Raw genomic sequence first — 12,783 nt, forward strand, 5'->3', positions numbered from 1 at the left:
AGTGTGTGTGTGTGGGTGTCTGTATGTGTAATAAAAAAGAATTTTAGTTTTATGGCACAATTACTTGAACTAGTGTGCACAATGGCACACAGATATCAAGCTATCTTTTGCTCCATCTCCCTTGGGCACCATAATGCCACTTTAGGGGGGGGGGGGGGGGGGGGGGGGGGAAGAAGAGAGAGAGAGAGAGAGAGAGAGAGAGAGAGAGAGAGAGAGAGAGAGAGAGAGAGAGAGAGAGAGAGAGAGAGAGAGAGAGAGAGAGAGAGAGAGGAGAGAGAGAGAGAGAGAGAGAGAGAGATTGACTTACAGGTAAATGGCAAGAATAAAGGTGACTACGAGAAAGGCATGCAAAGGACCAGGTTTGGTTGCTAAAGCAGGAGGAAGATCTGCTAGTAAATAGAAGAGACTAGGAAAGCCATGAAAATATTGAAAGCTCAAGGATGAATAGGTTACAAATACATATCAAGATGTTCAAGGAAATTAGGAAGGCTCAAAAATGTATTGAGCTTCTAGTACCAAAGATTTCATTCCAAAGACTAGTCAGGTCAATATGTGAAGAGAGAGAGAGAGAGAGAGAGAGAGAGAGAGAGAGAGAGAGAGAGAGAGAGAGAGAGAGAGAGAGAGAGAGAGAGAGAGAGAGAGAGAGAGAGAGAGAGAGAGAGAGAGAGAGAGAGAGAGAGAGAGAGAGAGAGAGATTGACTTACAGGTAAATGGCAAGAATAAAGGTGACTACGAGAAAGGCATGCAAAGGACCAGGTTTGGTTGCTAAAGCAGGAGGAAGATCTGCTAGTAAATAGAAGAGACTAGGAAAGCCCATGAAAATATTGAAAGCTCAAGGATGAATAGGTTACAAATACATATCAAGATGTTCAAGGAAATTAGGAAGGCTCAAAAATGTATTGAGCTTCTAGTACCAAAGATTTCATTCCAAAGACTAGTCAGGTCAATATGTGAAGAAGCCTGTTTTGGGACCATGATGTGGAAACCTGTTGCACTGCTGGCACTACAAGAGGCAGCATAATATTTTTTGCTAGAATATTTCAATGACATAACAATTGTTGTAGCACATGCACACAGCGTAACAATTATGGACAAGGACAGTGAAACTCTGAAAAGAGTAAGGTGGAGATATGATAAGCTGCTCCAGCCCAATGAATTTATAGACAATAAAATGAAGGAAATTTTGCTTATTCCTCCGTGAAATCCAGAGGTGGTGAAGATTGTAGAAGTCACCCACAATGTGAATACCAGGGGCAGGGCTAAGCAAGAAAATCGGTGTACAGAGGAGATGAATAAACCGAAAGAGAAGGAAAAGGCAACAAATTCTATAGAAGAAGAGACTAACAACTATGACATTGTTACACACGAAACCGATGTTAGCAACAACAAAATTTTATCATCTATGGAGGAAGGATTCATAGTAGATATACAACTAGAAGATGGTATAAGAAGACTTGCACTAGATTCTACGGATATCAATATATTGCATGATCCAAATGCTCAAGTCACATATTCAATTGTATATATCTTCTTGAAGCAAGATGCTTTCACCAGCTTCAACATATTTTAATTCAGCCTTGAGGCTAGAGACTAACAACTAGTAACTATCTTGTAGTTTGATCAAGAGCCAGCTACCTACACAAAGCGATGAAGAAATACATATCTTGGATTCCCAGGTTTCTTTCTTTCTCAGAATGGAAAACACCCCTATCAGCACATTTGAGAAGTGGCTTGCCCATTGTCCTTGCCCATTGTCCAATACTGCAAGTAGCAACCATAACTTTTCCATATGAGAGCAACCACCACTGTAGCCTCCTTTGCATTAAACTTGACAAGCCAGCTGTCTGGACACTAAACTTAATCGGAGGAACACATCCAGAATTAAGACTGTGAGTATTGAGAATTATAAATTGGTTTTATTTCGGATAAAGTATGGAGACAGTTATTGTGTCGGCTTCATACCAACTCCTCTTGCTTGCAGATGCATAAAAAGACTGCTGCATGTATATGGAAGGCTATGCAAAAATCTAGAGTTGTATAGGTTAGAAATTAAGGAAGCCACGGTGCCTTTACAGATGGATTGGGAACCCATGTGCATGGAGATGCCTCCTCCATGCTCAGTATATACTGCAGATCTTTTTTGCACTAAAGCCATTCATGTCAAAGATATGTATTTTGCACAACATTACTATAACATTGTGACAGTTTGGACAAAAATGTGTCTCAATTCCTTTATGTTTTTGTTTTGTCTTTTGCAGAGTGCATTGGAGAAGTACACCGTACAGTATTTGCACCGGTATCGTGCCACCCTAATCAAGCATTTGCTTGCAATTTCACATCTCATGAGCATGGATGCAGAGCAGACCCTATTGAATGACCACATTGTAGATTTAACGATGATTTCTGAGGAATACAACAAATAGATTTCATAAGTGCAGCTTAGGAAGGACAGGAGCAAGAGGAGGAGGAACTTCTGAGAAGAGAAATGCTGCAGAGGGAGAGTTTGACAAGGAGAAAATTCCAAATGAGGGAAATCTCACACAGGAGCAAGATCACACAGATCGAGGGACTGACAAAGAAATAAATGTTAAAACTCCCTCTACGCTTGGAGAGTTTCAAAAGGAAGAAGTTTATGCAGAGGAATGGGTTGAGAAAGAACACTTAAACCTCAAGCAGAGCATACCTCTGCCACAGTTCCACCTGTTGAGCTTGAAAATCAAGAGTCATTTATGCCTGACATACAAACAGATCATAGCACATTAGAAGGTAATTCAGGTGAAATGGATCCCTTAACACTGGAAACACAAGAGTCTCGAACAACAGAAGAACAAGAGAAGAAGCTTGAGGATGTCAACGCTGGACAAGAGTACAACCTCAACGATAGGCAAACCCAGTATGGACCTTTGCTAGACATTGACATGATTGTTTCGGTAATAACCAATGTAAAAGAATATGAAATTTAACCTATTTTTTGACTACTTATTTGTTTTACAAAATGTTCGCAAAGAATAATTATTTTGGACGTCAACAGATTGTTGTTGTTTCAGGAGCCGTATGATACCCATGCAGAACTTGTCAACCTACACACCTTCAAGATAGGCAACCACAGAGCCATTGTGCGTCCAAGAACCAAGGAATTTACACAATTTCTACTTCCAAGGTTTTGGGTTGCGATATGGTCCTCTATGCTAGAGAGAAACCTCAATCCCCTTGTAAATATGGTTTGCACCGTAGCGGGAATCGAACCTTTGTAATTTGATTTTTTGTATTCGCAGAAGGAGTGTGTTTACATTGATGGCCACTACCACCCTACCAAACCAAATGTATTCCTATACTATAAACCTTTTTTTCCAATCCATGTCCCATATGATGATATCAACACTTTGTTGATAGATGAAACACCCCATAAGGGCTTGCTAGATCCACCACGCACCACTCTCTCCCCACCCTCATTTGAAGGCCATGAGCATGATGTTTATCTAGAGGACATTTTGATCCCTTATCTCCAGAATTTGTATTTCAACCCATTGACTGTTTCAAAATTTGTACTTGCAAATACTCTCTGAAATGCTAACTATCTACATTAATATGATTCTTTGTACTTCTCAATATTGTGGTGCCATGGAAATGTGTGTGTGTGTGTGTGTGTGTGTGAGGGGGAGAGAGAGAGAGAGAGAGAGAGAGAGAGAGAGAGAGAGATTATACATCAAACTCTACATAGGTTGTTCAAAATATACAGTAATTATACTTCCAGCTAACAAAGGGTATAGATAGTGAGAGAGACCTCATCTTACAATTGAAATAAAGATATAACCAAATTGTGGGAATCATCTCACAACTGAAACAAAAGATTTAAATTGCAAGAAACGTTGGAATGGAAGTCATGAATATAGATTATTTCAAGTTACATTGGCACGATTTGGACTCGGCCAGTTAGTTCTCTACACACAATCTCTTCTTCCCTTTGTTGCATTACTTTGCGTCCACTAATTAAGAAATAGAACTACGAGGGCTCGTTCTCCAGGGTCTCGTTCACGAAGTTGTGCCAAAGTTGAAGAAGGTTGCATTGCTCTCTTATTGTGTCTACTATCACAAGGTTGAGCTCTTTGTTGAATACCTCCACATCTATGGCACTATTGTTTTCCAGGCCTGCCGACTCTTGATCAAAAGGAATAAACTTAGAGTATCCTACAACAATTTGAGAGTGCTAGTACCAGAAGGAGATGAGAAGGGATTGTTTGTCGATCATGTACTTGGCCACCAAAGTGTCTAGTGCAACCTCGCAATATATGTCGTCCAACTCTTTAACATACCACCCTCTATCAAGAAGCTTGTCACAGAAGCAAGGATCTAGATATTTACATACTAGCATTGTCTTTGCAACATGTATGTGGAAAGTGTGAAATAGTTCCACAAATAAAGTTATAGGACAAAAGTTAGCAATCTTTACCTCTGCACACCCCTAAACAGCTTGCTTCTAAGAGCTTCACACAGTGTGGTGTCCGGGACTGGCCAGTCAATACAACTCCAATTGGTAGGGAGAGGGAGTTTAACCAAAGTACCTTTTTGATTTTTTTGGTTGAGCTGGTATAAATGCTCGTAGAAGAAAATTCCCTCATCTACAAGACTCTGGCTAGTTCTTCCATCATACTATAAAACACCAATGTCAGCGTGGATGAGACCTATAATACACTCCACTTGATACCATTTCTCGTATGATGAAGGATAGACATCTTTAATTGCAACAACAAAATATAATAGACCACCTAGTCTAGCTAGTGAATAGAATGTAGAACTTATGAGAACTTGATCTACCTCTGTTAATATTGTTCTACCTCTTCAAAAAGAAAAAAGAAATTAAGAGAACAGCAAGGTCTGAAAGAAAGAATACAGATGGAAGGCTATGAACACACTTACAGTTGCATCTAGGATGATAAGCCAATGAGACATGTGCACCATTAATAATCACATCAGAGTGGCTATAGATATGCTATACTAAAACCTCTTAGCAGTTTTCTTGCCCACCTCCACTTTGAAATCTAGCACTCATGCTTTCCATGCTAAACAAAATAGATTTGCTGTTGAGGATCTTTTCCTCCTTCTTGGTTGCATAAGAACCCAAGAACCTTTGTATATTGTCTATTGTTTCCATTGACTATCTATATTGATGGAGTTTGAGATAGTGATAGAGCTTATGGTGCTACTTGGCCTCCTTGGGAGACTAATGGCGAGGCTAGTTGGGGAGAGAGCACAACAACCCCTAGGGCTATTAGGGCGGGAAGAACAAGAAGAAGAAACCATGGCTCTTTTTGAGTGGTCGAAGAAAGCATGAACTTGCTTCCAATGGAGGGAAATTCAATTTTGAATGCTTGGTTAATGGAGCAAGAGCTTTTGGTGGTGGGGGTATGATACATTATCGTAGCTTTTCACTACCATGACTACATTTAGACCCTGGGCCCACATATAGATACCTTAAACGCTGTAAAAATGAGGTTCTATCTCATGTTTCTTCTCTTTCTTTTGTATTTTTGATTTATTTCTTCCTATTTCTATGTTATGTTGGCTTGTTGTTCATTGGATGCGCCTCCTTTCTCTCTCCTCAATAAGGCCCTCCAAATGACCTCCCAAATTCCCTAATGCATTGTAGATACAAAGTAGAAGTGGGCCATGGAAGAAAAGGGCAAGGAAGTCGTAACAGGCTCATTGCACACTCGCAATAGTCCGAATCTCGGACCAGATAAACGCCCACGTACTATGGTTCGGGAGGAAAAGAGGCCTAGAAAGATAAATATGTAAGTCGTTTTTAATTGTGCAAGTTCTATTTAGAAGATGTTTTAGCTTTTTTTTTTTTTGGTATTGTTAGCTTAGGAAAATATCACTATGACCCATCCTACTAGAGAGATGATCAAGTACCAAGAGAGACACACAAAGTTTGATACTCAGTGATAGTTGTTGAAAAAGCACCATATTTCTTGCAAGCAATTTGACTCAGCAATCGAATCTCTACAAGCGATAAGTGTAGTCAATAAATATTTTATTAATCATTTTGGGTTATTGATTTATCTAATTCTTTTTCGACTATTCTAGAGTCAGAGCGATTAAAACTTATGTACCTTTGGACGAGGATGAGGAGGACAAGCAAGAGGACTTAGGTGGGTTTTTTCATTTTCTTTTGTAGTCCTCTTTTACAAGTGCAAATATGGCATAACAAACCCTCATGATTTGTTATACAAATTGAAGATCTATAAACAACCAAAGATCAAAGTACACTGAGTAGAGCCATCATAGAGTTTGTCTCGGTAGAGCCATTGGAACTACCCACAACACGATTATAAGCCACCCAAGATCTAACATGTATCTCTCAAGCAGAGGCACCTAAATTCAATATTGAAGGTACGCTTATGGATTCCAAGTAAAAAATGGCCAAATGGATTGAAGATATGCTCAAAGGTATTGGTAAAGAGTATGTTAAGTGGGAACTCAAAGTCATGGCCTTTGTAGCCCTTCCATTCATGAAGCCAGAGCAACAAGTCAAAAACTTGGGGTGCAAGATGTTGCAATTACTGAATGATAAAGCACAAAGGATACTTATGATAGAAGAAAATGTTTCCCAATATAAAACCAAATCCACAAGGCTTTTACAAAGGAGTTGTAGTGGTGGAAAATGAAGCTATGAAAAGCTCAAAAAATCAACCATTATGGAGAAGAAAAGGGCTTGAAAAGAAACTAGCCGATGAAACCATCTACAAAGGCTACTCAACACATATAGGTTGGTCCTACCTACTATACCCAATACCCAAAAGAAGAACTTGGTAGGATTTTGTAGATTGGAAGGACCACGCGAAATGTGTGCTCAATTATCATGTGCTAGCTAGTCATACATAAAAGAGTTTACAATCAGTAAGATACATGATGCAAACTTTGAAAGCCACAATATTGTACTTTGATATGTGCGAGATATTTAGTTTGTCAAATGCTTTGCAAAATAGCAAAGATGTTAATCATAGCCATTCAAGTATTCAATGATGTCAAAGTCATACCTCACCCTAGTATGCTATAAATATCCATCATTGTGACCTGCTAACAAACACACAGAGCTTAGGGAATCCTTTAGCCGCACATTTCTAAGGCCCACTAAGAAGTGGCTATTTAGACAACCAAAAACATGAATACATCCATGCAAATATGGTCAAGCTTTAAAAAATCTTTGTTGATCACTATTATCCAAATTATCCTCATTAAATGCAACATCATTTGTGCAAAAACAAACAACACATAGTTTAAGTTTTATTTACTTGAATAACATGGGTGCCAATGAGGTAACTCCTTGATACATGGACTAAAGAAGCATGAAAGCTAGGAGCTTCTACTTGAAGTGGTAGCATATGTTCTAATAGTACTTGCTTTTAATGGATCCATGAGAGATTCATAAGATTGTGAATGCACTCATGAATCGAAGCTCAACATTTTAGATGCTAGGCCTTGTTTATAAGTGACACGGGGTGTCACTCGAGTAATCAACGGCGAGAAAGGCGATCAGCAGGGCGGGGGGGGCTTTAGGCCGTTGGATCTACACGCTTAGAGGGGGTAGGTTTTTATATGCTTAAAGTCGCAATTCTTGCATGGATGCGTGATAGGCGGGGTGGATGAGGTGCGCGAGTGTGTGGGAGGAGGTCACAAGCTCGAGCAAGGAGCGGGACGATCGACGCATTTCTTTTTACCCCACCCAGCTAAGATCAACAGTGGGATGCACTCGGGTCGTTGATCCCTCGAGTGCACCCTGTGTGCTTTATGAATGAGGGATGCTAGGGGGAAAAAACTTGTTACATCAAGATTTTAGAACTTAGCGAGTATAAGAAAAGGGCCTTGAAAGGGATCTTTGGGCTAAGGAAAGTGGGAGAAGAATGAGAGCTTAAGATAATGAAGAGTGTAGATGGTAGTTGAGGATGATTCAAAGTAAATAGAGGAGCTTAATCTTGAGCTCAAAAAAGTGTAGATATTAGGGGGGAAGAGGGGATCACCCATAAATATGTTAGTATAGAACGTGAGTTCAACATAAGGGATTTTTAAATCATAAATTTTACCCTTCATTAACATTCAAAAGGGTACAAAACAAATGTGATTTACATATGTTGAATAGGAAAAGGGTGTGTTTTATTCGTGGAGAATCTACAAATGAAGGGTTTTTAAAATAAGCCTTCAACGCATGTGATACGAAGGGTGTACATCTCGCTTTGAATATGGTGACTCCCCTTGAGTGTAGATGGAAACTATGCAGGATAGATGGGAAAGGAATTGAGGGGGGTCCAAATTTATATGGCAGCTAGCTTCAATAGATGCCAGTTTTAAGGACATTGGAAGAAGTTGAAGAAGAAATGTGGTTAGTTTTAGCACTAGAGAGGTGGAGAAAGGATTTCTGAAGAGAGAAATTCATTTTGATATTAGAATAAAGTTGGCGGGTAATTGGAGGGGGAAATGAGAAGTTTTGAAAACTTTCTATTTTTTAGAGTCTTTTCATGGAAAGATATTGTCGCCTCAACCATAAGTCTTTCATAGAGGTTTTTAGTTAGAACTTTGCTTTATGGTTCTTATTTTCCAAAAATAAATTGATACAAAATGTTGAAGGAGATTAACTATTAAGACTAAATCATGACAATCTTATGGTGTAAATTGTTGGTGGTAGTGTATCTTGTCATATGTACAAATGAGTGTATAAATTAGGTTAACTCTATATTCATGTGTGGCAGATTGGTTATCCCGACTCTCTCTTGAGCACCAAGTCCTCCGTTCAAGTCTAGTCAGCTAGGTTTTTGTGGTGTGGTGGGATTGTTCCGACTAGGTTAAACCTTCTCCTCTCCTCTCTCTTGATTTCTCTCCCTCTCTTTGCACGCATGAGTGAAACACGCGTGGGAAAAATATTATCTTCTTTTTCTTTCCATGCAGCCTCATCTTTAGTCAAACTGTTGTAAGTCAGGCACATTAATGAGGAGAATAAGCAAGGCTACAAAGTTAGACACCCGTCCCACATTTGGCATCGTTGTCGATGATAAAGAAAAAGAACATTTTATGCACCACTTTTTCAAACCGTTTTTACATTTCAACCTTTATTTTTGAGGGCACCCCAATTTAACAACTAGGGCTTATCCAAAATTATGTGGGATTTTTTAAAAACCATAATTTTAAACTATGACACCCAGACTTAGAGACTTTAGAAGTAGAGCGGTATAGATATGAGCAGGGCACGACTGAAGAAAATTCAGCAGCTATGCCTTGAATATCATATATGGCAGTTTTTGTCTTGAAAGGGTTTCAATACCAAGAGTTATTATTCTCCATGAGTATGACAGGATTTGAGCACGCGCCATCACTGACACAAATAGACGGCGAAATGAAATTCAGTGATCAACGGCAAGCTTTAGCTCAAGGATTAGACCGTGTTTAACGCAGGAGACGGATGGGGATGAGAAGCCAGAATGAGGGCGGCCAGGCACATAATTATTATGAGAAGGAATGCAGCTGGCCGGAGTCGAGCAAAAAGCGCTGCTACAGCTACAGCTACAGCCGCTGCCCGTGGGTGACAAGGGAAACAATGGAAGAGTCGTGGGCAGCTCGACTGTACTGCAGCAGGCGCCCCGCTTGAGAGCTGTGCTCTCATTGAAAGAGCTGGAGACCCTGTATTCTGTACTAGGGACAGCATGGGGCAAGTCTGCAACACTGTCAATTTCCTCCAAGTCTTTAAAGCGGCTTCTCTTTTTAGCTCCGCTGTCCGCTAATTTCAGACATGACGCGGCCACATCCGCATTCACACAAGCTGCTGTAGTAAGCCGCCAATGCTGAACGCCCACGACGTTAATATCCGCACCATCGCTCACTTCGGACTTCTCGTCCTCGCCCAGCTGCATGCAGGCAGCCGGCGGCCGCCTGCAGTCCTTATAGCTATACTCACCACTCTCTATACTCACCAGGCCGGAGCGTCCATGAGCCCCTGCACGTCCGCCTGCATTCCAGCTCACGTGCTGCTGCACCACATTGGGACGAGTCGACCTCAGTTCCCATTCATTGAGAGGAGCTGGTATAATTAGTACGTTGTCCTGCAAGTTCATCTCATGCGAGCTCCTGCTGATGATCTGTAATTGCTCCAGATTACTCGTATGAACCCCCCCTAAAAACGCAAAAAGCATCAAGATTAGGTTACTTTAACATGAAGTTTCCTTTGCAGATGATTATTCATACCATCGTCGTCTTGGTGGCGGTCATCACCAGGCTTGGGCGGCTGTGTTTGAACCGAAGAGGGCTGTTGATGGCGCGCCGGTGAAGCTGGCGTGGAGGGCGCAATATTGTGCTGAAGCAGCTGCAGACGGCGTTTCCTCTCCCTGGCCTTTTGATTCTGGAACCAGTAAAAGACGTTTCGGCCCTCTATGCGGCCGTGTGCACGCAAGCGGGCAGTGATGCGGCTGATCTGCGCCGTAGTGGGAGTGCGCACACCTCCTATGTGGAACAACGCCAGCAGCTCCCGCAGCTGCTCCGCCGTGGGACTCCACCGCGTGCCTGCCGGCGCTCTGTAGTCATACAGCAGTCGCATTCTTGCAGAGACCGTATCCGGGCATGGAGACCGGCTGGGGGGCCCCACCATTATATCGCCGCCACCAGCAACAGCGCCTGATCCTGCATAGATCGTCCATTTCTCACGTTATCGTCCTACCATTGTATTGTATATTTAATCTAGAGAGGGTGCTCACGGATACTAACCTGATCTCAGAAGTTCCGATGCTGGGTGCCATCCTCTCGCACTGCACTCCTGATCCGCGTAGCATTCTCGACAGCATTGCTCTGCCATGGCCGGTACTCAATTTGCAACCTCTTGCTGTGAGAGAGAGAGAGAGAGAGAGAGAGAGAGAGAGAGCGATGAATCAGCTCTCCTTACTGCTAGTTATCGTCGGTGACTTTCCGTCGTGTTGGGAGAAAGTGAAAGATCAAAGAGGAGTCGAGGACAGAGTTGCGGGCGGGCCGGGAGGGGGAGAGAGAGAGAGAGAGAGAGAGAGAGAGAGAGACATTAATTGAGGTTCCTCAATCCTGGCATGGGCTTGCCCTGCTTGGAAGCAAAGAAAGTCCAAGATAGCAATGATACGATCTACCTGCAAACATGGCAGAATGTGTGAATATATGCACCAAGCTAAGATCATGTAACATCGAATTTGTGAGAATGCGGGAAATGACAACGAAGGCAACCGCATCGGCTCGCACGTACGGCCGCATCGTGGAAGTTAGCAATCTGCTTTTAGATTCCCCCCATCTCTCACACACAGACTCTCTCTCTCTCTCTCTCTCTCTCTCTCTCTCTCTCTCTCTCTCTCTCTGTGTGTCTAGACACACACAAACGCACGTAAACACAGTGGTGATGAGACGGAAAAGAATGCACTCTCTTTATGTGAGTTTGTGTGTGTGTGTGTGAGAGAGAGACTAGGGAGAGAAACGCACAAGAGTGCATGCAGGGCAAGCACCAATCTCTCTCTCTCTCTCTCTGTGTCTACATGTGCGTGCAAAAAGAGGCTCGAGTGTGCGGGAAATGGGCATATCAGAAAATCATACATTACACGGTCTCTCAGACCGAGACGCCGGAAAGAAACCTTTGTTTCAATAGTGTTTTCTAATCAATCAGCGAAAATGGCAGGAGCTGGGATCAAGAAGGTTGCTGCTTTATCCAAAAGATCTCCGCAGTTTGAATGGCGTTGTGCTGCACCACCAGTTTGAGTGTGCATGTGTGTGTGTATGAAGCCCCCATTTAAATTATAGTTGCCAGTCCCTTTCAAGCGCATGCTGCCTCTAATCGACTGGGTGGGTTTACGAAACACACACAAGACTATAGAGAGAGAGAGAGAGAGACAGAGAGAGAGAGAGAGAGAGAGAGAGAGAGTCTGTGCGTGTGCTAATAGTTCAGAGAGTGCCATTCCTTTCTCTCAACTTTCAAGACAGGAAAATTTGACTGCAGCCAAGACAAAATTGCTCGGTTCCATGCATCTCAAGGTTTTGTCCCATTAGCACGAGAAATGACAAAACATTCTCGTCGCTTGCTCGTTCGTACTGCAATCTAAACCTGTTTTTTTAATTAACCCCTCGTAAAGCTCGTTAGTTCCTTTTATAAGTCCTAAGGTCTAGCCCTCCCTCAGGGTGCTAAATTTTAATCTCAATTAACCGTGGCGTTTCTGCATCCTTTTGAGCAAATCACATGGGAACATCCTCACGTATTAGAAGATCCAATGTATACTGTTCAGTGTTTTTGGCATACATAAAGCCTCCTCTTTGGTCCCCCACAAATCAATGCCAGTGGGTCTGATCTACTCAAATCTCTTTGGAGAGCATGCCTCGTCTATAAAGCGACACGGGTGAGAGTCATGGGATCGACGGCAGAGAATGAATCCACCATTGATCCCATCTCCGCCATGCAAAAGGAATTTCCTTCCTACTGCTCGCGCTACGCCTCGAGCTCTCCATCCCTCGTGCTGGACTCACGCACACTATCCAGCCCACCTATCGCGATATGCTGCAAGCAATCCGAGTCCACTATATAATATTCTTACCCCTCCCTGCTACGTTGATCCGACGGCCCAAAACCCCCCGCCCCGTCGAAAATTCGCCCCTGTCATAGATCCCATGAGTGACACCCCGTGTCACTTATAAACGAGGGGGGCACGGTTTCGCCCCAATCTGACTGTCCATTGGAAATCCAACAAATTCTTCGCAATTCGAGAGTTTGACTCTATCTGGTGGTATCCATCGCCTATC

General features: G+C 42.3%; 1 protein-coding gene across 1 annotated transcript; it reads right to left on the minus strand.

Annotated features, from left to right (window-relative positions):
- Window positions 1-9,126: 9,126 nt before the first annotated feature.
- Window positions 9,127-11,316, minus strand: LOC147428932 (uncharacterized). The gene is made up of 3 exons (XM_086495238.1): window positions 10,750-11,316; window positions 10,234-10,665; window positions 9,127-10,162 (listed from the first exon to the last, which is right to left on the minus strand). Exons 1-3 carry the CDS (start codon window positions 10,835-10,837, stop codon window positions 9,396-9,398), a joined length of 1,287 nt encoding a protein of 428 aa, XP_086351364.1. The 5' UTR covers window positions 10,838-11,316; the 3' UTR covers window positions 9,127-9,395.
- Window positions 11,317-12,783: the final 1,467 nt, after the last annotated feature.

This window comes from Adiantum capillus-veneris, chromosome 22 (assembly GCF_014529385.1).
Source record: "Adiantum capillus-veneris isolate H3 chromosome 22, ASM1452938v2, whole genome shotgun sequence".
In the NCBI taxonomy this organism is placed as follows: Eukaryota; Viridiplantae; Streptophyta; class Polypodiopsida; order Polypodiales; family Pteridaceae; genus Adiantum; species Adiantum capillus-veneris.